This window comes from Podarcis erhardii (assembly GCF_964252035.2).
Source record: "Podarcis erhardii genome assembly, chromosome: 1".
Taxonomy (NCBI): Eukaryota; Metazoa; Chordata; class Lepidosauria; order Squamata; family Lacertidae; genus Podarcis; species Podarcis erhardii.
This window is the reverse complement of record NC_138497.1, coordinates 118776374-118799619: the sequence shown is the minus strand read 5'-3', so window position 1 is coordinate 118799619 and position 23246 is coordinate 118776374. Positions and strand designations below refer to the sequence as shown.

The following is a 23246-nucleotide window of genomic DNA, read 5'->3' as shown; positions in this document are numbered from 1 at the left end:
AGGGGGCCGATGCTTTGTGACATGCGCGAATGATGTCAGTGTGTATGTGGACTACTCTGGCTTAATTTGAATTGGGGGGAAGTGGATGAACAGCTGAATAATGTCCAAAAGTGGACACGCCCTTAAGCTGTTTCTCAGCACCCAGAAAGATGCAACGGCCCAGCTGCGTATAAGTGGAACATTTTGAATTACTTTTGTTTAAAAATTTCAAGCAACAGCAATGGGAGGACTTGTGGACTAGTCTATAATAAGTGGATCCAGAACATGAGTGATGGAAGTTTAGAACCTGTCAGTCATGAAAAGCTAACCAGTTGCAAATCCCGCCCCCCACAAGGAGATATTGCTAAAGTAAGATGATAAAATTTTGTGCGTACAATATGCTATTAGCAGAGAAAGTCAATTTTATGCAAAATGATGAATGTCAGTTGAGACTGCCCCTAGGGCAATGCTTGTTAGTTCATAAATGAGCTGATTGTATGTTCACAGCTACAATTTTCATGAAGTCTCATTCAAAGAAATATTAATGGCCATTATTTAGCTACAGTATGGAGAGAACAGACAACTGACAGTCTTCTTGCCAAAGCATTTCTTGAAATGTCATTTGAAAAGCAGAATTATCTTTTAAAGCAAACCCAACAGGACAGAGATTCACATGTTTGCTTCATATTAAAAGAACACAAATAAAGATACAACTAAATTTCTTACTACAGTCTCAAAGCGTCCATCATTTGTACTTAACATTTTTGACTACTCCAGAGTAACAAGTGCTGTGTGCCTTAAAGGAGGAAGGAGTTCAAGAAGGTTCAATATTATGCCGAAAACTAAATTCAAAAGGGATTCCCAACTATACTGAAAAATGCATAGCGTGTTAATACTATAGAATGGCAGAAGAACTATAAGCTCACAGTGTACGGTTTGGCCTCTTCACTCTCATCCTTAACTCTCTCTATCCCGCTAAACATTAGCTCTCCACATAGCTCCTCTCTCGAAAGAAAAACTCTTATCCTGAACACAGTAAGTAGGACCAGCACAATACAATTTGACACCTGAGGTAAACCACAAAATGGCACCCGCTCCTCCCTGCTAGGGAAGAAGGGGTGAGTGAAGAACTACATAGGAATAAGGATGAAATAAATATCTACATCAGGATCTGCCGCCACTGGAAATCCTGCCACCTGAGGCGGTTGCCCCACCTTGCCAGCCCTGGTACTATCAATGGTTATGCCCTAGAAAATAGGCCAGAACTCTCTTTCTTCTTAGAGTTGAAACAAAACAAATTCCTTCCAGTAGCACCTTAAAGACCAACTAAGTCAGTTCTTGGTATGAGCTTTCATGTGCATGCACACTTCTTCAGATACACACTTCTTAGAGTTGGTCTACCTTTGCTTGATCATTGTTGAGGGGTGGAAAGTTCTGGAATAAACACCCTAGCATGACGTGAGAATGTCACTGCACAGCCCCATTGGAGGATGTGTAGTGCCACAGCACAATCCTGGATTTGCATGAAGTCAGGGGAGCAAAAGGGAAGGAAGCTTGCATAAGTCCGCTCAGCCTCTTGGTGCGGTGGCATTGTGGGAGGGCAGAGGCTTCCCTGGGGCCCCAACAAGGGAACTGGTACTTCAGTGCCCCTTCCTGGTAGAGAGACAACAATGGCACAACCCGGACCCAGTGGGCATCAACTGGGTTGGGTGGTTTACCACTCCAAGATCACATTCTCAGGTGAGACACTGTTTCAGCCGGAAGGCATGAATCTTTCCCTACCAGGAAATGATATTTGGTTGTCCAATATGATTGAAGGCATTAAGAGATGGATGCAGGTGCGAGTGGTTTGGCAGCAAGCATTGCTCAGTTGGCAGTTGGGCATTGGGGCAATCCTGTGTTTACGATGGAGGGGAGGTTGTAGTCTCCGCCTGCTCCTCCAAATGCTGGCGTATCCCGTTAAAGGGATCCGGGGGGAGTGGCCATGTCCACGGGGCCAGGGCCAAAGGCACTCCCCCAGATGGTGGTCCCTGCAGGGGTCACCCCAAGCCAAACCCTCTTTCATCTGTATCCAATAAAGTTCTGGCCTGTTTTAACCCAAAATCAATCTTATTTGTCTCTTATTTATATGGCTTGGGGTATGGGGAGCCCGATGCCTGGTCCTGCAAGAACGGTGGCCATAGCATGGGAGTGAGAAGGGAGAGACGCTGAAAGGGTGGAAAATGTGATTTAAAGATAAAGAACCATAAAAAAGGAAAGCAAGGGCCTTGAAGTTGTCAATCAATGGCATATGGGCAGCAGATGGAACACAAGTCCACCTGGCCACCGTCATCTTTTCTTCGGTGAGATGTACTGTATTTATGTTATAGTCTTTCCCCCCTAAATTTGCATATATACAGATAAATTGGCATATATATGCAAGTTCCATGCAAGTTTTTGTCTCTTTTTCGGAAGTGCACATGCGGCCATTAGTGGTATCAAAGAATTTTGGTCTTTCACAGTTTTCTCCACAGGGAGAAATAACTTCCAGGTCAGAGGTCACTCTCCCGCTCCCACTGAAGACTATGGTAGTGAGGTGCCTCTTCTTTAACTCTGCAGTGTACACTTCCTCTACCCAGAATCAGAGGATGCTACAGCTGAGGCAATGTCTGTTGCTGCTGAGATCTTGGAGATTTCGGTATTTCTTTCCCAGAAAAACATTTCATAACCTACCTGTGAAGCTGTAGTCTGCAGCTTTTGTAGCCCATTTTCCAATCTTTCCATTTTTTGAACCAACTCTTTTCTCTTCTTCGCTAGCAGATTCTGGTAGAGTTTAATTAGTTCCAGGAAACTCTTTGGTGTTGTGTAGTTATAACGCTTCTCATTCTGTTGGTATTTGACGCTAACTTCATTGACGCTTGTGTGTGCAAAAGCTACGAAGTGGCTGATTGAAGGCTTCACGTGAGGCTGAAAAACAAATCCATAGCGATACTTCACACAATATGTCAGGCTTCACTGTAGAACTGATAAACTTGTACAGGAAATAACATTTAGCATTGTTTTTCAGCACAATCCTATGTCTGTTTACTCAAAAGAAAGTACCATTTTGTCCAATGCGTCTCACTTCTTGGTGTGTTTAGGATAGTTGTTTATTTCAAGACTGACAACGAAATCTTATACATGTCTTCCAACATCAGTGTGACTTACTCCCAGGTAAGCATGTATGAGCCTGGTGTCCCAAAACTACTTCTAAACGTGTTTCATTATATTTTAGCTATTGTTTCTAACTAGTTTGCCTTTATTACTTTGTATTTTATACTTGCATTTTAAAAATGTTGCATACCACCTTGAAATCAACTTGGTAGAAAGGTAAGACATAAATAAATTGAATAATAATAACAATAATTGAATAATTGAGGTTGCACCTACTTAGGGTTGCACCTAGAATAAGAATAAAATTCTAGGTACAACCCCAAGTAGTTTGCTTAAAGAACTGCCCAAGGTTCAAGAACATATGTTAAGTTCATGTCTGTACAGCCAATTATTACATTTATACCCTAATTTCCTTCCCTCTAATGTAGGTGTGAGACAGAGAGGGTCACTGGCTCAAGGTCACCCATAGAATCCTAGAGCCATTACATTTGGTAATGCCATAGAATTGTAGAGTTTGAAGGCACCGCCAGAGTTATCTAGTCCAACCCCTGTAATGCTCGAACCCATGGCAATGAGATTAAGAGTCTCATGCTCCACCAGCTGAACTATATCCAAGTGAGCTACATGACCCTGGTATCTCATGTTCCAGTCCAACACCCTAACCACTAAACCATGCTGATAATCAAATTGCTAATGAGAACAAACTTCATCTTGCCTCTCATTATATCAGTGTGGCGATGTAGCTGTTTTACACCCTTCTCTTGCAGCTGATTTAATTATGGAATTGACATATAATATAATGTACTATTTTAGTTGCATATTTTCTGTTGCAAACTTTAAAGCAGCCTGGAAAGGGGGGGGGGGCAAAAAGTGGGGTAAAAAAGTTTCCAAAATAAAAAAATGCAGTCAATGAATCTTAAAGAGTTCTCTCTCATCTGACTTTTGTCGTTTGGTGTAACTGCATTGCAGGAATGCCTAAGGAAAAAAAAACCAGCTGGTTCAGTCTCTCAATCCTTGGAGTCAAGCAACTGCTGACTATGGTGATGTATTGCATGAACACTTCAGTCTATCATTGTAATACATCAAAGCAAGGTACTTGTTTGAAGGTGGAATTACTCAAAAAGTGTTGTCATTTAGCAGACCTGTCCGGGAACAAGGGATCAGTTCAGTCATAGAGCAGAAGACACAGTATACTGCTAGGAGGAAGGAGGTTTTTCTCCCCCTTTAGCTTCAAAATATTAGTGCATTAATGAAATACAATTTGCATTCATACAGATTGGAGCACAGGGGAAGGTCACAATATGACCGTAATTACTCAGAATCAAATGCTATTCCAACGGAAATAGGTTACTCTAGCTATGTTGCTGCGGTTGTTTCCACACTTGTAATTTCCCCTTGAATAGTCATCCTACATATTTGCAGAGAATCTAAATGGCAGTATCAAACTGTTGCAAGTCCAGTGTTTCCGTATAGCCTATTTCCAAGCCTGATTTGTGATTTATTTTTTATTATTTGCACTATAATTGTACTGCAGAGCAGACAGGCAGAATGCGATTGAGACTTTTCAGGGCTCCTGCACATCTAATAAAATAATTCCTGCTTGTAAGTTCTGCCTCTTTTGAGTGCCCCCTGTTGCTCGTGGCTGGAGGATGGATGGCAAATAGACAATTGCCTCCTGGTCAGCACTATTTTGTATAAAAATGTAAAGTAAAAATAATGCAAGGACTCCATCAATGAAAGTCTTACCCCTGACCAGAAAGCAATATTGGGCCAATTGAGATAAAGTATTCAAGGTAAAAGGGATGTGGGTGGCGCTGTGGGTTAAACCACAGAGCCTAGGACTTGCCGATCAGAAGGTTGGCGGTTCGAATCCCCATGACAGGGTGAGCTCCTGTTGCTCAGTCCCTGCTCCTGCCAGCCTAGCAGTTCGACAGCACATCAAAGTGCAAGTACATTAATAGGTACCGCTCCGGCGGGAAGGTAAACGGCGTTTCTGTGCACTGCTCTGGTTCGCCAGAAGCGGCTTAGTCATGCTGGCCACATGACCCGGAAGCTGGACGCCGGCTCCCTCAGCCAATAAAGCGAGATGAGCGCCACAACCCCAGAGTCAGTCACGACTGGACCTAATGGTCAGGGGTCCCTTTACCTTTTATTCAAGGTACACTCAAATAGCTACCTACCACCAATTTCCCAGCCACAACCCAACAGAAAGCAATAAAAGGGAACAGACATGCAAACAGGAAGCTTTGACATTCAAAACAACTTTTGCTAACGGTACTTAAGTGAACATCACATTTGATATAGCTCAGTCAGTAGAGCATAAGACTCTTAATCTCAGCGTTGTGGGTTCAAGCCCCACCAGTGGCGTAGCGTGGGTTGTCAGCACCCGGGGCAAGGCAAGTAATTTGCGCCCCCTAACCCGTGGATTTGCGCCCCCTAACCCTAACCCCCAGATGTTGCGGCTGGTGCGGCCGGCCCCCCCTGCACCCCCCACGCTACACCACTGCCACAAAGTAGTGCGAGGCTTAATCACATGGCGGGGAAGAAGGCAGCAACTGGGTCCCGGGGGCGTCTCTGATGTGACTTTACGGGCACCATTTGCAAGCGGGGAGTGGCACCCCATCCGCGCGAGCGCGCCCCCAGACGCAGGAGCCGCGCAGGCAGGGCTGGGGGCTGAGGCGCCAATGGAGGGGAGATGAAGGGCCTGCGAAGCCCTCGAGCACCAGAGAGCTGCTCCTGGCTTCGCGGGGGGGGGGGCTCGGCCGGGGGCGGCAGCCCTTTTGTCCGCAGGATGGCAGCGGCGCCACCGGCCAGCCCCATTACCGGCCCGGCCAGCCTCCCGGGGCGCCAGGGCTCCGCCGCAACTAACACCTTCCCTCCAAAACTGGGCTGGTCGGATGTAGTTCTCTCCTGCGCTCAGCTCTGCGCTGGGCGGCCGCTGCATTTTCCCTCCCCCAGATAGTCCCTCCCTCGCTCTCTCTCCGCTCCGCAATGCACGCCTGGCACCCTCCCCCTCCACAGTGGGCGGCGACCCGGCAGCTCGGATCAGATTCGCACAGCCAGCACTGTGAGAGAGAGAGTGAGCCAGGACCAGGTAGGGGCAGAGAGCTCCGAGTGCGCCCCCAAAAATGTTGCGCCCGGTGCGGCTGGCACCCCTTGCACCCCCCACGCTACGCCACTGAGCCCCACCACAGTGGTCTAGAACTGAAGCAATTTGAATTTTGTGCTTGAATTTTGTACAACTACTTCATAAAACAGGCTAAAGACCACTTTTATTCAGGATCTTCCAAAAGGGTGAATTTTTGTGAATATTATACACGCAGTCTTATATGAAAAGTAAATTAATTGAAAATATACATGAGGCTTCCTATGAAATGTCACTTATTCAAAATTGGCCACCCATTTTGTACTCCCAGGGAAGTGTTTAGATAGGTGCAAGGAGGCATAAACAGCTTCTTCTTTTCCAGTAGAATTTAGTGCGGCAGTGTAGGTGGGGAACTTCTGTTGTCCCAGTTTCCAAACACAGTGGGCCACTGGCGCTTACTGGGGTGGGGGCGGGGCAAAGCACGGGGAACTTGCCAATCTGCCACTCTTCCCATCACATGCCAGAACTGCACTGAGCTCCCTATTGCCTCCGCTCTGGTAAGTGGCAGCAACATGCTGCGTCTGGGAGCCTGTGCAGCAGCAGTGCCGCACCTTTGCCACAGCACCAGCCGCTACTGTTGCTGTTATTGGGCAATGCATGACTCTAAATAATTTTAGCAAATGTTAACACAGAACTGGGACACACACACACACACACACAGAGAGAGAGAGAGACAGACAGACAGACAGACAGACAGACAGAGTGAGTGAGAGAGAGACAGATGTTATTTCAGAGGAATTAATCACAGTTAAAAGCACGTGATTTTGCAAACATGGTTCCTGTATCTTCAGTACTTCTACAACATTCAGCATGGTGGAGGATGCTATGCTTATTCCATCTCAGTCCTAGTTGCAGTGGCCTAGACTGCACGGGCAATGTGTTTGCTCTGAAAGGTTAAGTAATTTTCATGTGGCCCAAGCCAGCATGTACAAATCCCCTGAAGGGTCTCAGGAAGTACCTCTTTGGCTGACATGGCCATTGCCTTTGTGAAGGGCTATTGCAAAGTATACGCGTTTGGCATGCATAAGGTCCAAAATTCATTGCCCAAGATAGTGCTGTGAAGGCTCCTATGTAAAAGCCTGGACGACCCCTCCCTCCCTGTTAGTGTAGAACCAACTGGGCTAGATGAACCAGCTTTCCATGTGCTTTACCAAAGCTGAAAAAGTACCCTAGGGCAGGCAGAGAAGAAAATAAAGAGCTGGCATTGGCTGTAAATGTCCTCAGTCCCCAGCAGAGTTTCTTTTCCTGCTGAGAACTGGGATTGTCAGACCCGGAATTCCTGGGAGGAATGGGAAGTGCGGTGGGAGAATCTACAGGCACAACTGTTTCTATTTACTCCTGCCAAGGAAAAGTTTCTTGAGCTTCAGGCAGCAGAAGGGAGAGACAGAGGCAGTTGCCAGGAATACAGCCATGACATACCACCCAACATTTCTCCAATGAAAATAGGGATGTCCTATTCCATGATGGTGAGGATGACGACGACAATATACAGTCGTACCTCAAAAGTCGAATGGAATCCGTTCCGGAAGTCTTTTTGACTTCCAAAACGTTTGGAAGCCAAGGCATGGCTTCCGATTGGTAATGGAGTGCATTACTTCCAGGTTTCGCCGCTCGTGCATGCGCAGATGCTCAAAATGACGTCACGCGCATGCACGTAAGCGGCAAAATGCGACCCACGCACACGCAGTCGCGTGTTACGTTCTACTCAGGATGCAAACGGGGCTCCGGAACGGATCCTGTTCGCATCCAGAGGTACCACTGTACTATTTATACTCTGCCCATCTGACTGGCTTGCCCCAGCTACTCTGGACAGCTGTCAACACATACAAAACATAATAAAACATAAAACATTTAAAAAAGACCTTCCTATACAGGGTTGCCCCCAGATGGCTCAGGGGTCGCATAACTCCATACCCTCCAACATTTCTCTAATGAAAATAGGGATTCCCTAAGGAAAAGCAGGACATTTCACAGTCAAATCAGAAACTGGGAGACTTCTGTAAATCCGGGACTGTCCCTGGAAAATAGGGACACTTGGAGGGTCTGCCATGAGAACGGTTGCTTATGAGCATTTGATCGTTGGTGTTCACATGTGAGCACATCTCCTCGAATTCTCATCATGACATCTGTATACACGATTGCAAAAGCGATATTCCTCCAGAGATTGTCAGACGTGCTGATTCCAAATTGCTGTTTCTATTTGTATCAATTACTGAGCTGACTACACAAATCTCATCCACTTTATTTTAATCTTTTGGATGATGTGCTTTTAATGCACATCATCCAAAAGATTATTAGCAACTTATTGTTGTTACCTTTTAAAATCTACTTTTGAATAGCGAGATTTCTTAGTAGCAATTGTCAGACTGTTAAGTGCTGTTCAGACCTCTGAATGTAATCTTCTACCCAGTATCTGTGGCACCCAGTATATTTTCTAGTATGTTAATTATTTCAAGGCGGGAAGATGAAATACCAAAAAAGGCTTTGTTGTCTACTCAAATTAGCATAACCAAAAGAGAAATAAATTTCCTACAACAAAGGCAGGCAATACAATAACTCAAAAGAGTGGAGTTTTTTTTCATTAGTGCATCAAACTGCAAGACAGAAACATGTAATTTGAAAAAAAAAAGCAGCTCATAAGTACAAAAGGGAAACACAGCTGACGCTGCAACATTAGAATGTAGGTTTCAGATATGAGGATTCTGGAGCTATCTTGAATTCAGTTTAAATGCCTTATATCAAAGGTTTTAAGGAATGGTGCAACCTCCAGCCCTGGGAAATTCCTCCCATTGGCTTCAGTGGGACTGGCTTGCATTAAAAAGAAATGCTCTTTTTTTGCATTGAATTGTCTTTCCTTATGGTAGACTACTTCTTTTTTAAAAAACAAAAACAAAACCACCCACCCCTCTAACCTTAGTACAGTGGTACCTCGAGTTACATATGCTTCAGGTTACATATGCTTCAGGTTACAGACTCCGCTAACCTAGAAATAGTACCTCTGGTTAAGAACGTTGCTTCAGGATGAGAACAGAAATTGCGTGGCGGTGGCGGCAGCAGCAGGAGGCCCCATTAGCTAAAGTGGTGCTTCAGATTAAGAACAGTTTCAAATTAAGAACGGACCTCCAGAACAAATTAGGTACTTAACCCGAGCTGCCACTGTAACTGGAAAAGTTTTAAATGTGCGTCGGCAACATGAGTGACCTTACAACTGCACTACAACAACATTTCTATGAACAGAGTAGTGTTTCAAGTTGTAGGATCAGAGACTGGGAAATCACATGCCAAAAACCCAAGTAGTACATGCTATAGAGGGCTGTTGAGAGAAAAAACCATGTGCCCACATTCTAAAGGAAGGCAGGGATACTGCATGCATATTTGAGGCAAGATACACCCTTGTTAACTCTGCATTTTGAAACCCTTAATCTCACGCAAATGTTATTTTGATGCGCTCACGTGCATTCCGCCTTTCGGTTCTTGAAACCCGGGGACACATTTCCCCTGATGCCTCCTGCGAGTTTACAAGCATTCCGAGCCCATTCCCCGCTTTGCATGGAAAATGTATTTGCACAGTTGTCAGCATGATGGACAGGGGGAGAATGATACGAAAGTGCAGAGATCTTTTACTTGTTACTACATACAATAGCCCAGTAGGACTCACGGTGTGTTGGTGAGACAAACTGTGCCCTATTCTGGAACATATTAAGTTTGTCTCCAGGACACACATGACTTCACGAGGGTGTCTAACCTCATTCATAATAGATGCTAATCTTTTCAGGGCTGACTGATGACAGCATTTCCTGCCCTTCACGGAATTAGAGCTGGGCTTTATCAAAGGACTCAAACTGCCTGCTAATTAGACTAATTCCCTTCATCATGAATTATTTATTTCCATTGGTAACCGATCACTGTGACATTAATGGGTTCTGCTCAACTTAGTTTCCTACTAATATACACTATAAGTTAAACGCTTAAAAAACTCCCCATACTTTTAACTGCAAGTTAAATGTAACCTCTAAGTCAAATTCCTGACATCATTTGCAATGGAAGGCGGGGGGGGGGGGTCTGCTGATGTCAAGTGATCTAAAACCTGCTTAAATTCTGACATTTTAAGTGAATATTTCCTGAGTTAAGTCAGAAATTTCGGCTTAAAATCAATGGGACTGGATCACCAATACGATTATTGTTTGAGAGGCGTTGACAAGAATGTCTCCCATCAGTGCTGGGTCTTGCAGACAAGGGCAGCTTTTGAGAATGCAACATAATCATTAAAGGGAAGGTAACACTGAAATTGTAGGAAAGGTCTGTTCCAGTGAAATTATTGTCGTCACCTCATTTCAAAGCTTGTAGTTGTGTAAAGGCATTGAAACACACACACACACACACACACACACACACACACCGCACAGTAATTTTTAATCTCACCCAAAATGAGGTCACAATACAGAATACTTGACATACACAGGTGGGGTAGCTAAGCCGTTATCTGGTTGGTGCTACTTCAAATTGTGGTAGGGGTTCACAAGACTCCTATATATGCAAGAAACTTTCCTGCACCTAGAGAACATGGCAGAAGGAAATAATATTTACTGCTTCTAAGCTCAATTGTTAACCAGCTGGTCCCCTACTGGAGGATCACTTGGGTTGGCTGCCTAGAATAGAAGTGATCCTAGCAATCCCACTATTTCTCCTAAATGGTAATAATAATAAAAATACCCCCTTCTTCTTCTTTTGCTTTGGAATAAAACATTTTCCATTTATTTAACGTTTCAGCAGGGCAAATTATTTTTTTAAAAATCCACGGAGAAGTGGATTGCCTTGTGGCAGTACCCATAATGGGGAACTGTGGTTTAATGGAAGCCAGGATGTCTGAATCAAAACCAGTAAGCAATGGGAAAAGAAGAGAAGTAAGCAGAGGAACACATAGCCTTGGTGCTTCTCCACCACTTCATAAACCATGGCTTATGAAGTCATGAATTAACATTGACATGTAGCCACCATATATCAGTTCCTAACCTTTTCAAACTCCCCCCCTCGTATTCACACTTCCTTATTAATTCACTGTTTCAAACATCTCTATCACACCTCTCTATGCAAAGGCTCCAAGCAAAATACTTGCCTTTTTGCTCACAAAATTCCAGCACTTTTGCTGGCCTAGAAGTACCCTAAAGATCCTGAAATGCATATGAAAGTTTTGTCTTCCGAGAGAGATGTATAAATGTCCAGTTTTCAGATGCTCCCAAAAATCATGGTGTTCTTGGCTAACTCATTTACAGAATATCCGCTAATAAAGTCACTTCGATGTACCCTTCTGTTTTTTATATAAGAAAGTCAGTAAGTTTGCATATAACAACCACAGAATCATAGAATTGTACAGCTGGAAGAGAACACAAGGGTCATCTAGTCCAACCCCCTGCAATGCAGGAAACTCGAACCCACAACCCTGAGATTAAGCTTCTCATACTCTACCAACTGAGCTATAAATAACAACAGTTCCTACTACAATAATAATTAAAATAGTAGTAGCGGAATGATGCTTTTGAATTATGGTGCTGGAGGAGACTCTTGAGAGTCTCATGGACTGCAAGAAGATCAAACCTCTCCATTCTTAAGGAAATGAGCCCTGAGTGCTCACTGGAAGGACAGATCCTGAAGCTGAGGCTCCAGTACTTTGGCCACCTCATGAGAAGAGAAGACTCCCTGGAAAAGACCCTGATGTTGGGAAAGATGGAGGGCACAAGGAGAAAGGGACGACAGAGGACAAGATGGTTGGACAGTGTTCTCGAAGCTACTAGCATGAGTTTGACCAAACTGCGGGAGGCAGTGGAAGACAGGATTGCCTGGCGTGCTCTGGTCCATGGGGTCACAAAGAGTCGGACACGACTAAACGACTAAACAACAACAAGTAGCGGAATTTGAGGAATCACATGCAAAAGAAGAGGCTGACATAACTGCTAATTGTATTATTGTTTGTCATGGTTTGCACTGGATTAATTTGCAGATAAGGAAGTCTGCTCTGCTCTAAATAAGAAAAAAAATCTTTTGAAGGATTATGTGCTACTTGCGTACGATCTCTCCGCACAAAATACAGCATGAAGACTATTACTTAATTTAGTTGAAATGGTAGCTTGTTGACAAAAGAAACCTTGCTGAGATTGGAACGCTTTTACGAAGCAAAAAAATAAATAAATTATTGCAGTAGCATGCAACAATACCATTTTCTTTATAACGGTGACACAATATTTAGCTCTGTAATTTAAAGGTAATTGCTCTATTTTCACGATGTTAATGCTACTGAAAAATATGGTACGAGAAATAAGTAAACTTTTCCCTTAGGATAGGAAATTGCTTTTAATGGAGGAAACTGCCATTCATTTTTGCTTTTATGTTAGCAGCAAATTCATTAGGTTAGACCTAGATAGAATGAAAGATTTTTGTAGCTTAATACTGTCATTAAGCAGCAGTCTGACTTAGACTTACTTACAAAGTAAGAACAATTTGATTCAACTTGAGATCATGCTGTGCCTGAGAATGCTCACAGGCCCTAGAGGACTGGGTTATTGTTTTCTGTGTAATTGGTCCAAATGGTGATATTCTACTACCGTATCCCAGAGATTCCTATTACTTCTTCTTCTTTTTTTAATGGTTTATTTTCTTTTTCAGATAATACCCTATTACTCCTCATTATTGCTGACAGCCCCAGAACTCCATTCTGGTTCCATTTTATTTGGACGGCACATAACTGAATAGCTGAAAGCAGCCGCAACCCAGCCATTAGATAGAGGGAGACAAACACCTCAGAGGACCACAGCATTCCCCAGTCATTCCTCTCTGTTGCCACACGAGCCTTCTAATCTGGCCTGCTGCCTCGGGAGTGATGGAGGATGCTAGGGTGTAAACAAAATAAATGTCCCAATCAGGAATGTTGAAGTAAGATTCAGCAGCCAGTTGAGGTGGTTTTTGTATTGGAACTGGCTGGGGTGCCATCATGCCCCTTCACCTCAGGCAGCCTAATAATAATAATAATAATAATAATAATAATAATAATACAGTGGTGCCCCGCAACACGAATGCCTCGCAAGACGAAAAACCCGCTAGACGAAAGGGTTTTCCGTTTTGGAGGTGCTTCGCAAGACGAATTTCCCTATGGGCTTGCTTCGCAAGACAAAAATGTCTTGCGAGTTTTCCCAACTTTTTCCCCCTTTCCCCCCCTTTTCTAAGCCGCTAAGCCGCTTATCCGCTAAGCCGCTAAGCCGCTAATGGGCTTGCTTCGCAAGACGAAAAAACCGCTAGACGAAGAGACTCGCGGAACGGATTCTTTTCGTCTTGCGAGGCAACTCTGTAATAATAGTAATTTCTTACTGGCTGAGTTTCCCCAGCCACTCTGGGCGGCTCCCAATCGAGTGTTAAAAACAATACTGGATTTCAGTCTTGGGCCAACCTTAGCTGAAAGGAAAATCAGATTGACCTCTCTTGCATCCCACAAGGTTATTCCTGCTACATCATACTATGCCTTTGGCATACGTGGTGCTTTGCAGAGGACCCTAAATAATAATGAAAAAGACTGCTTATGGTCCTAAGGTGCTTGCAGTCAACACTTTGACTGTGTGGAAGCAATGAATGAAAGTGAGGAGGAAGACAGAGAACAAGAGAGAAAGGTAAAAGGTAAAAGGTAAAGGACCCCTGTATGGTTAAGTCCCATCAGGCGACTATGGGGTTGCGGCGCTCATCTCGCTTTCAGGCCGAGGGAGCCGGAGTTTGTCCACAGATAGCTTTCCAGGTCATGTGGCCAGCAGGACTTAACCACTTCTGGTGCAATGCAACACAGTGATGGAAACGCTGTTTACCTTCCCGCCACAGTGGTACCTATTTATCTACTTGCACTGGCGTGCTTTCAAACTACTAGGTTGGCAGGAGCTGGGACGGAGCAATGGGAGCTCACCCCGTCGCGGGGATTCGAACCGCCGTCCTTTTCATTGGCAAGCCCAAGAAGCTCAGTGGTTTAGATCACAGCGCCACCCACATCCCCCATAGAAAGAGAGGCAAGGGGAACAATGGATGAAGGTGAGCAGATGCACTCCACCAGGTGATTACAGTTATCAGGCTACAATAGAAGGGCTCAGCTGGTAGGTCCTGAAGTTTTCTGGACCCAAGTCAATCAGAACTTTGCATATTAGCACAAGACCTTGGACCTGGTCAGGTAGGATGTGGGTAGCCAGTGTACTTGTTTTAGCAGAGGTGTCAGCCATGTTCCCCCAGCAGCAGTCCAGCCATTGCATTCTGCGTGGACTAGATGGCCCTTTGCAATGCTACAATTCTATGATTTTACCTGGACCAGGCACAACAGCAACCCCACCTAAAACACATTGCAGTAATCCAGTTACCAATGCATGGACTACAATGGCCAGGTTATCCCAATCCAGATACAGCTGTAGCTATGCAATGAAGCACTTCTATTTGTTGTCCTGAATCTCCTGCTATTTCTCCTGGCAATTCTATTTGTTATGCTGCTTTTATCATTTTATCTTGATTTTTTAATACATTTTTTATTGCTTAGCTATCTGGAGATCCTGGGGTTAGAACAGAAAGTAGGAGATATAGTTCAATAGATGTATTTGTCTATTGAACTACCGTATTTTTCGCTCTATAAGACGCACCAGACCACAAAACGCACCTAGTTTTTGGAGGAGGAAAACAAGAAAAAAAATATTCTGAATCTCAGAAGCCAGAACAGCAAGAAGAGAACAGCTGCACAGTGAAAGCAGCAATCCCTCTTGCTGTTCTGGCTTCTGGGATAGCTGCGCAGCCTGCATTCGCTCCATAAGACGCACACACATTTCCCCTTACTTTTTAGGAGGGAAAAAGTGAGCCTTATAGAGCAAAAAATACGGTATAACTCATGTTTTCTGTTCCAATCATAGGATCTCCAGATAACTAATATCCAAACCAATAACTAATATCCAATTTCCCCCAGTGAAGCGCGATTTTGAAGAGGCAATAGTAAACAGTTGTGGGAGAGAACCTGACCAATAGTGCTTCCGTGGCTAGTTTTGCAAAATGGAGCATTTCAGAATTCATGCACAGAACCCACGGCAGCAAAATAAGCTGTACTTACATCAAGTAAATCCATCTTGTCAATGAAGCTGGTGCTAACGGACTGGAGAGCGACCAGGGGCCAAGCATGGAACCAGTCAATGGCAGTGCAATTGACAAGGGCTGGAAATTTCCTCGCTCTTGCTCTCAGGGTGAAACCCACCGGGGAGAAGCATAACACAACCTGGGAAGCAAAAACCGTTCCCATGAGAGAGTCTTTAGTAATTAACCAGGCATTAATTTAACGTCGGAAGACTAATGGTACCATTCAGATAATTAATTCGTTGGACACACCAAGTAAAACCTCAAAATGTGCTTCCTTAAATCAGTCAGCTCAACACATTCCCATTCCCAGCTGTGTACTTCAGGATTCTCGGTCCATGGTAGCCAGCAGAACTCTCTGTGACCTTATAGACAGAGCTGCTCAGTAATACTAAGGACACAATCCAGCCAAAGTTAAGCACTTTTAAGTTCCACTGGGTTCAACAGCTGCATCTAGAGAGCTGGTGTGCCACAGTGGCTAAAATGACTAAGCTACAAAGCAGACAGCGCCATGGACTCACGAGATCAGTGGTGTCCAAACTTTTTTCAAAGAGGGCCAGATTTGATGAAGTGAAGGGCCGTGAAGGCCGACCAAAGGGCCCACCAGAGTTGTTCACCTTTTTTTAGAATTGAGGTTGCTAAGGTTTTTTAGGACTGCCACAGGGGCCAGATGAAACAGACAGGACCTACAGACATGGCTGCACTGAGTAGTCTTAGGCAAGTCACTCTCAGCCCCCCAACTCGTAACACACATACACACCTGCAATATGGGGATAATAATGTCAGTTTATATAGTATCCCTGTAAGGTACCGCTAGATAATGCATTTTATACAGTGATTTGAAACCATGAAATTATATAAATGTTAAGGTGATGGCAATGGCTTTCTTAAATCTATGAGAACTGAAGTGCTTGACTTTGGCTAGAACACGCCCTAGTCACTTTGGCTCTGATGTTTGAAGCTAGCAATGGTGAGAGTGGTTTAAATATGCATGTATCAAATAATGAAATATCACTGTACCTACACAGTTTTGAACTGGTGATGCCTTCTCAGGTGGGGCAGAAGGTTAGCACCATGTTCCTCCTGCCTTTGTCTATACACCCAAATGTTTTATCACAATGGATGAAAGATAAGAGGCCTTTCATGAAATCCACAGGCTTCACTTCTAATTTCCTTAAAGCATATTATCCACCACCCACCCCAAGTCTTATGTTGGGTCAAATTAGACATGATGTTAAATGCATTTAACACACATGTGTTTTTTAAAAAAATACAAAATAGCAGCTGCTGTGGGTGTATGGGTGTGATGATTACTGGGATCACACCAGAAAGAGAGAGGGGGAAATTAACCCCTTCCTACCTCCTGCTGCAGTGCTGAAGCAAATTGCTCCTCTGAAGCCATTTGGATTTAACATAACATGGGGTACGCAAGGGAAGGAGCAGAAAATGTAAAGGGGCTGCTCCCCTATAATATGACCTTTGTCACCCCACACTTCCCAATGCTACAAAAGTGACAGTACGGAACTCCGCTTTTCGTTGTGAAAAATAATTACATACAGTGGTAACTTGGTTTACGAACTTAATCCGTTCCGGAAGGCCGTTCTTAAACCAAAGCGTTCTTAAACCAAGGTGTGCTTTCCCATAGCAGCAGGGAACTCAATTTACAAATGGAACACACTCAACAGAAAGCGAAACATGTTCTTATTCCAAGGCAAAGTTCACAAACCAAAACATCGACTTCCGGGTTTACAGCATTCTTAATCCAAGTTGTTCATAAACTAAGCTGTTCTTAAACCAAAGTACCACTGTATTACATTCTCCTTGCTTTTCAGATAGTAGATATCACTGACAACAGTAACTTAACACGCATTAATTAAAACAGTGGTAATCTGGCACGAGGAATAGAAAAATTTAATAAGAAAAAGTGGTGCATACTATTTCCTTGTGCACATAAACTTTCCTAAGGGCTTATGAGAATCAGTATAGCCCAACTGATGGAATCATGGATATTGACTGGAACTGGATATTCTTACTAAACATCAAGAAGAACATTCTGACAGTAAGAGCTGTTCCCCAGTGGAAGAGACTCCCGTGAGATGTAGTGGGCTCTCATTCCTTGGAGGTTTTTAAGCAGAGGCTGGATGGCCATCTGCCATGTATGATCTAATTGAGATTCCTGCATTGCAGGGGGTTGCACTAGATGACCCTCGGGTCCCTTCCAACTCTACAATTCTGATTCTATGAAAGAAGATGATTTTTTTTTTAATAAAAAAAACACTTGTCAAGCATGATTTGAGAACCAGAGGCTATAAAACCTGCTGGTTCTATGCACAGTGTATGCTTTGCAATTTCGGAATACTGAAGATAGGTTAAACAAGCAAGTATTTGCTTTAGGCGGTCCTTATTTCTTTTTTTAAAAAAGGAACTTTCCCAGAATTGCCAATGAGGAATCCAAACCTGAAGGTCACCATGAAGGATTTGATAGAAGGCCAATAAAGATTAAAGAGTTACCAAAGCTATCCATCATCTGAAGAATGGAAGGAGCAAGCAGGTATTGATCAGACCTCTGGTAGGAAGTGGCAAGGTCATACGTGGGGAACACAAGAACTGTGAGCTGGATTGAGCTCAACAGGCAAGAAATGAATGCGCTTAGTTATACACAGCACACCCAAGGATGTTGTGACGCACAGACCTTAGGTGCTGAAATATTATCGGCTTATTTAGAGGATGTATTGCAGTCAGGGGAGCTTACAACAGCTTAGAAAAATCCACCAGAAAACTGCATTAAATTTCCATACTGGTCTTCATCCAAGGATCACAGGGCAGTTTCCAGTATCAACTGCATATTACTCAAAAGTAGCCCCATTGAAATCAATGACGCTTAGGGCTCATCCACACTTCTGGAGGGCGGGGGGGCGGGGAGAGACAACTCTTTAGTACTCAGTCGTCCTAAGTGGCAATTCAGGTTTTCACCGGCTGGACGTTTCCTCCAATTTAACGCTAAAGAGAGGATATTCCCTGGGAAAGGGGTGGGGAAAGGGTGGAATTGCTTGGACCTCTGCTTTCTAGGACTAGCTGAAGTGTGCATGAGTCGGACCTTCAGGGCCTGACACAAGTGTGCGAGGGAGCCATGGGGGCAGCTTTCTCACGCAACAACCCAGTGTTGCCAGCCGCAACTCCACTCCCAGAGAGCCAGCGCAGTGTAGTGGTTAAGAGCAGTGGACTCGTAATCTGGTGAACCAGGTTTGCTTCCCCGCTCCTCCACATGCATCTTCTGGGTGACCTTGGGCTAGTCACACGTCTCTGAAGTCTCTCAGCCTCACTCACCTCACAGAGTGTTTGTTGTGGGGGAGGAAGGGAAAAGGAGATTGTTAGCCGCTTTGAGACTCCTTAGGGTAGTGATAAAGTGGGATATCAAATCCAAACTCCTCCTCCTCCTCCCCCTCCTCCTCTTCTTCTCCTCCTTCTTCCCAAATCAAGCCTGACCTGGTAGCAGAGAGGCAACGGCAACATTGCCACCCCTCTCCTCTGCTGGGCTCCAGAATAAGTGGTCAGGAAGGGGGGGGCAGACCGCCCCAGGTGCCCTCACTGGGGGGGTGTGACATTTGGTGTGCCATGCGCCTGCGACTCCCAAACCTACCCTGAGTCGTCGGGGGAAGGGGGGAGCTGCACCCCTTTGCCAGTGGTATTCCCCCCTTCATTTTGACAGCTTGGGGGGAGGCTTGGGAGTTGCAGGTGGGCGGCGTGTGGAATGTCCACTATGGGCAGCTCGCTCCAACCCTGTGAGTGGCTCGTTCCGCCCCCGGCTGCAGGGCATGCACACACACCGCTCCGGGCATCTGAGCAACTATCCCATGCCTTGGAGGGCACCCTCCATGCCACGCCCCCCGGACCGTGCCCGCCCTGGGCAGCACGGGCATTTACTCTGTCGCTGCATGTGGTGAGGCCTGATGCAGCCACAACAGGCTCCCTCCATGCCCCCCCGGAAGCTATGCTCTGCCACTGATGCCATAATAAATATAGTAGACTTTAAGGTGCTACAAGATCCTTTGATGGTTTTCCTGCAACTGACCAACACAGTTACCCCCCTGGAAGTTTTTAGTCCTGTAAGTGATCTAGAATAATAATTCAGTGAACTATTTGTATATGAAAAATTACTGATACACGTTTGATTCTACTTGCCCAGTTATTGCCTCTGTATCTATCCTACGAGATTTATAACTGCAGAAGATACTAAATTTTCCTTTAAAAAAAAATCAATGGTAATTATCATTTTGCCTTCTCAGTGCTGTTCTTCTTTTTCGGGGGGGGGGGGGAGGATGCAACGCTACGATCCCAATTGAGCTTCCATAATTCACTCTGGTTTTTCACTTAATGTGTACAGATTAAAAGGTTAGGATATTCTTTAGGCATCCAATAACTTGATTTGGTACATTAAAACAAAATCCATCTATCGATTTCTCCCCTCACTAACAAAGATAATCTGCCACAAATATGGTGTTAATTATGAGAATTCGTTCTGCATGCATCGCCTTGCAGCAGTTACATGTTGAACGCTTCCCCCTCATATTCACTTTCCTTGTTTACCTTTAGTTGCCGACGAATTCTGTCAATAAAAAATTGCCAGCAGTTCTCTTTTGAATCAGCCTGGCCAAGCCCCCGCAGTTCCAGCCTTGTAGAAGATACTATGCTATCCACTTCATCTTCATTAAATAAATCAGGGATATCACCTTCAAAAAAGAAAAATCTATATGTAGAATTTCATATCTGAAGTTGAGATTACATTTTTTTTTATTCTTGATACACGTTTTTTTCATCATGATTATTGTGTTTCCAAACTGCCCTTCTTCTGAAGAGCTGCAAGTAGACTATATAGGGGTCCCCCTCCCGCCCCACACATCCCCATTTTATCTTTATAACAACCCCATGAGGTAGGTCATGCTGAGAGAGACTGACTGGCCCAAGGTCACCCAGTGAAGGCCAAACCACACATTATATTAAATGTGTTATTGAATTTTACGTGATTTGGTTTTTAAAAACAAAAGTAGCTGCTGCTGTGATAACCTCCCTCAACCAGCATTTTGCACAGATAACTGAACCAAATGTTGCAGGACTGAATGCTGCCTCAACTTTTAAAAAAATAAACTAAACTCAGTATCGGTTGTTCATAGACAATGAGGCTCTGTTATCTTGATGCTAAACTTAAATCATTCTCATAATTAAAGAGCTATATGCATGCAAAAGCACGTGCAGCTATTTCTCCCTCTCTCTTTTGTCTAAAAAACCCCACAATTCTCTGTTTAGTTCTTTTTCAGTTCCCTGTTTTTCTGGAGCGCTTCCAAGATTGGGTTAGTTATTATTTAAACCTTTTCACTATATGTTGGTGTGTTGCTTTTTTGTGTGCTGTGCTTCACATGACTTATGCATTATTGCACTCTCAATAAAATATTTCCTATATCCGTTCTCAGCAATTATTCATTCCTGCATGCCACAAATATAATAATCAATCTAATCAATCACTGCAGCTACGCCTTAAAATCAAACCCTCCTTTCTCTATTGTGTCACGCAAATTAGCCAAATGAATGTTTTCTAAAAGTTGGTGATACTGTGAGGTCCTTTGGCTCCCAGCCTGCCTTTTCCCTCAATCTAACACCCCTACTATTTATTCTTTTTATTTGCAAACTGTTCCCAATTAGGGATGCCAATTAGTTAGGGTTTCCCCCATCAGCCTACATGTTTCTCTCCACTTTGCTTGGGTTAGCAGCATTTTTGTTAATGAAGCCAGAGTTTCATATAGAGGTCTCCCCATTTTTGGGAGTGGTGGTGGTGGGGAATATAAATCTCCCAGCCTTTATATATGCTTTTTCAGTTTCTGGGACCGGACAATATAATTCACACTGCATGCTGCCTGTGGGAAAAAAACTCCTGCTCACCTTGATGGATAAGGGAGACAGCAGCACATTCAGCCAGTTCTGCTAAAATGTGCTCCTGAGCCAAATTCAAGGTCCTCATCAAGGAGTTCTGTAAAGCCCTTAACATTGTGGGATCTAAGGGCATAAGCCAATGGCTGAAATTTGCATATGCTAATTCATATGTCTAGATGGAAATTTAGACTGACTTCTGTGGGACATTACTGAGTCAGATAGGCACATGAAGGAGCTGAGACTCACAAACTTTCCTGTAAAATTGGCTAGAGAGAACTCTGTGAGATCACTTCCTTTGTCCGCCCTGGCAGGAAGCTGTAGCACTACATACTTCCTTCCTGCCTGGGCATCTCTCCTCTTTTCTTCATCGTGCTTCCAAGCTGACCACACGTGACCTCAGACATCATTTTTGAACTTACATTTTGTACTTTTGTATCTTAGATAGTAGTTATAAACCTGCTTTCATTTTGCTACTGTAATTGTGGCTTCAAGAACTATGTAAGTAAATGATACTTTTACTTCTTCACAAAACAATGTGTATGATTATCGTTTTAAAGGGAAAGAAAAGGGGTAATACCAGGAAAATCCAGTTTGCCTTAAAGCATCTTGGATTATTATTTATAGAAGGTTAAATCAACCTTGTCTTACCTTCCTAGTTTAAACGGCAAAAGATGGAACGCTGCTGATCTCACTAGAGTGAGCAAGGAAAGGTAATAACTAAACAATATATCTTCTCCTTGTGCCCAAACCCATTCCTACAACTTTCAGAGGGAAATTTGTCCTCTAAGCAAAGTAAAACACACACACACACACACACACAACTTATTTTTTTAAAGGCTGAAAGAGCAAGAGATTTGGGGTCTGGTGCAAAAGACCTGGAGCTTGAGGCTAATCCAAAACAAAATTCCTTCTGGAATTCAATTACATTAAAAACTGCCTCCTCCTTTAAGAGCTTCTGAAGGAATTGCATTCTGCAGAAAATCCTTTTCTTCCAGGGGGAATCAGCAGAGCCTTTACTGGAGTTGCCCCAGGACTCTTGAGTTACTGCCACAAACAGCCACCTGAGGTGCTGTGAAGAGTTGCTCTTTCCTCCTTTCTTGACATATCGAGAATGTAAAACATTATTGGTTATGCAGGTCTTCGGCTGATAATCATTCCCTGCCACTGTCATTCTTGTGGGTCGCTTCCATTTCTGCTGAGCTGCACTATTTGAACGATATTCATTTTATGTCACTATACTTTAGCCTGATGAATGCAGGACGGCAATATTTTTAGCAGCCAAGTTACAGTAAATGGAGGTAGATTTTCATTTAATAAAGCCAGTTGCACAAACCTGGCCTCAAGAATCCAGGGCTGATCCAGGGCATTTTTATGTCCAAGACATACACAGCTCCTCAGACTGACCGCATCACCAGCATTCTTACTCTAAACTTATTGAAAGCACCACAGGATTTTGGACAATTTGAATGATTTTTTTTTCAGCAGGTTTTACACAGGCCATCCCTTCTTCTAAATGTGTGCAAATAACTCTCTCTTTCCAATGATAATTGTCAGGGAACTGCCATCAGGGCCGGAGGGAGAGAGCAAAATCCAGAGGGGACCCAGAGAGCGTCCCGGGATGGGGAGAGGCAGCCCATCTTCTGGGGAAGAGAATCAGCGAAGCACCAGTGGAGAAGGGGGGCAGATGGGGGAATCGGCGAGGCGGTCCCATGACTCCTTGCCAGGGACCAGCAGGGAGAGTAAGGGTCCTCCGCTGCCTACACCCTCCTTGCGCAGAAGGCTTCTGCGCAGGGAGAGTAGGAGGAGACTAGGCGTCAAAGAGCTTCTTTGCTGGAAGAAGTTCAAGAAACGGCCACTGACGGATTCTGCCAGCGATTGAGACAGCCACGGGCGAGTGGCTGTCCGGACAGAAGAGGTTCACTCAGGCAACCCA

General features: G+C 44.2%; 1 protein-coding gene across 1 annotated transcript in view; it reads right to left on the bottom strand.

Annotated features, from left to right (window-relative positions):
• The window catches only part of LOC309335313 (dynein axonemal heavy chain 11-like), a 218587-nt gene that overhangs the window by 71450 nt on the left and 123891 nt on the right, over nt 1–23246 (bottom strand). Inside the window, exons 45-47 of the mRNA XM_081850263.1 lie at nt 19976–20118; nt 15369–15530; nt 2692–2925 (exon numbers count right to left, since the gene is read on the bottom strand). Coding sequence (XP_081706389.1) covers nt 2692–2925; nt 15369–15530; nt 19976–20118 — 539 coding nt within the window. The remainder of the gene's footprint in view (nt 1–2691; nt 2926–15368; nt 15531–19975; nt 20119–23246) is intronic.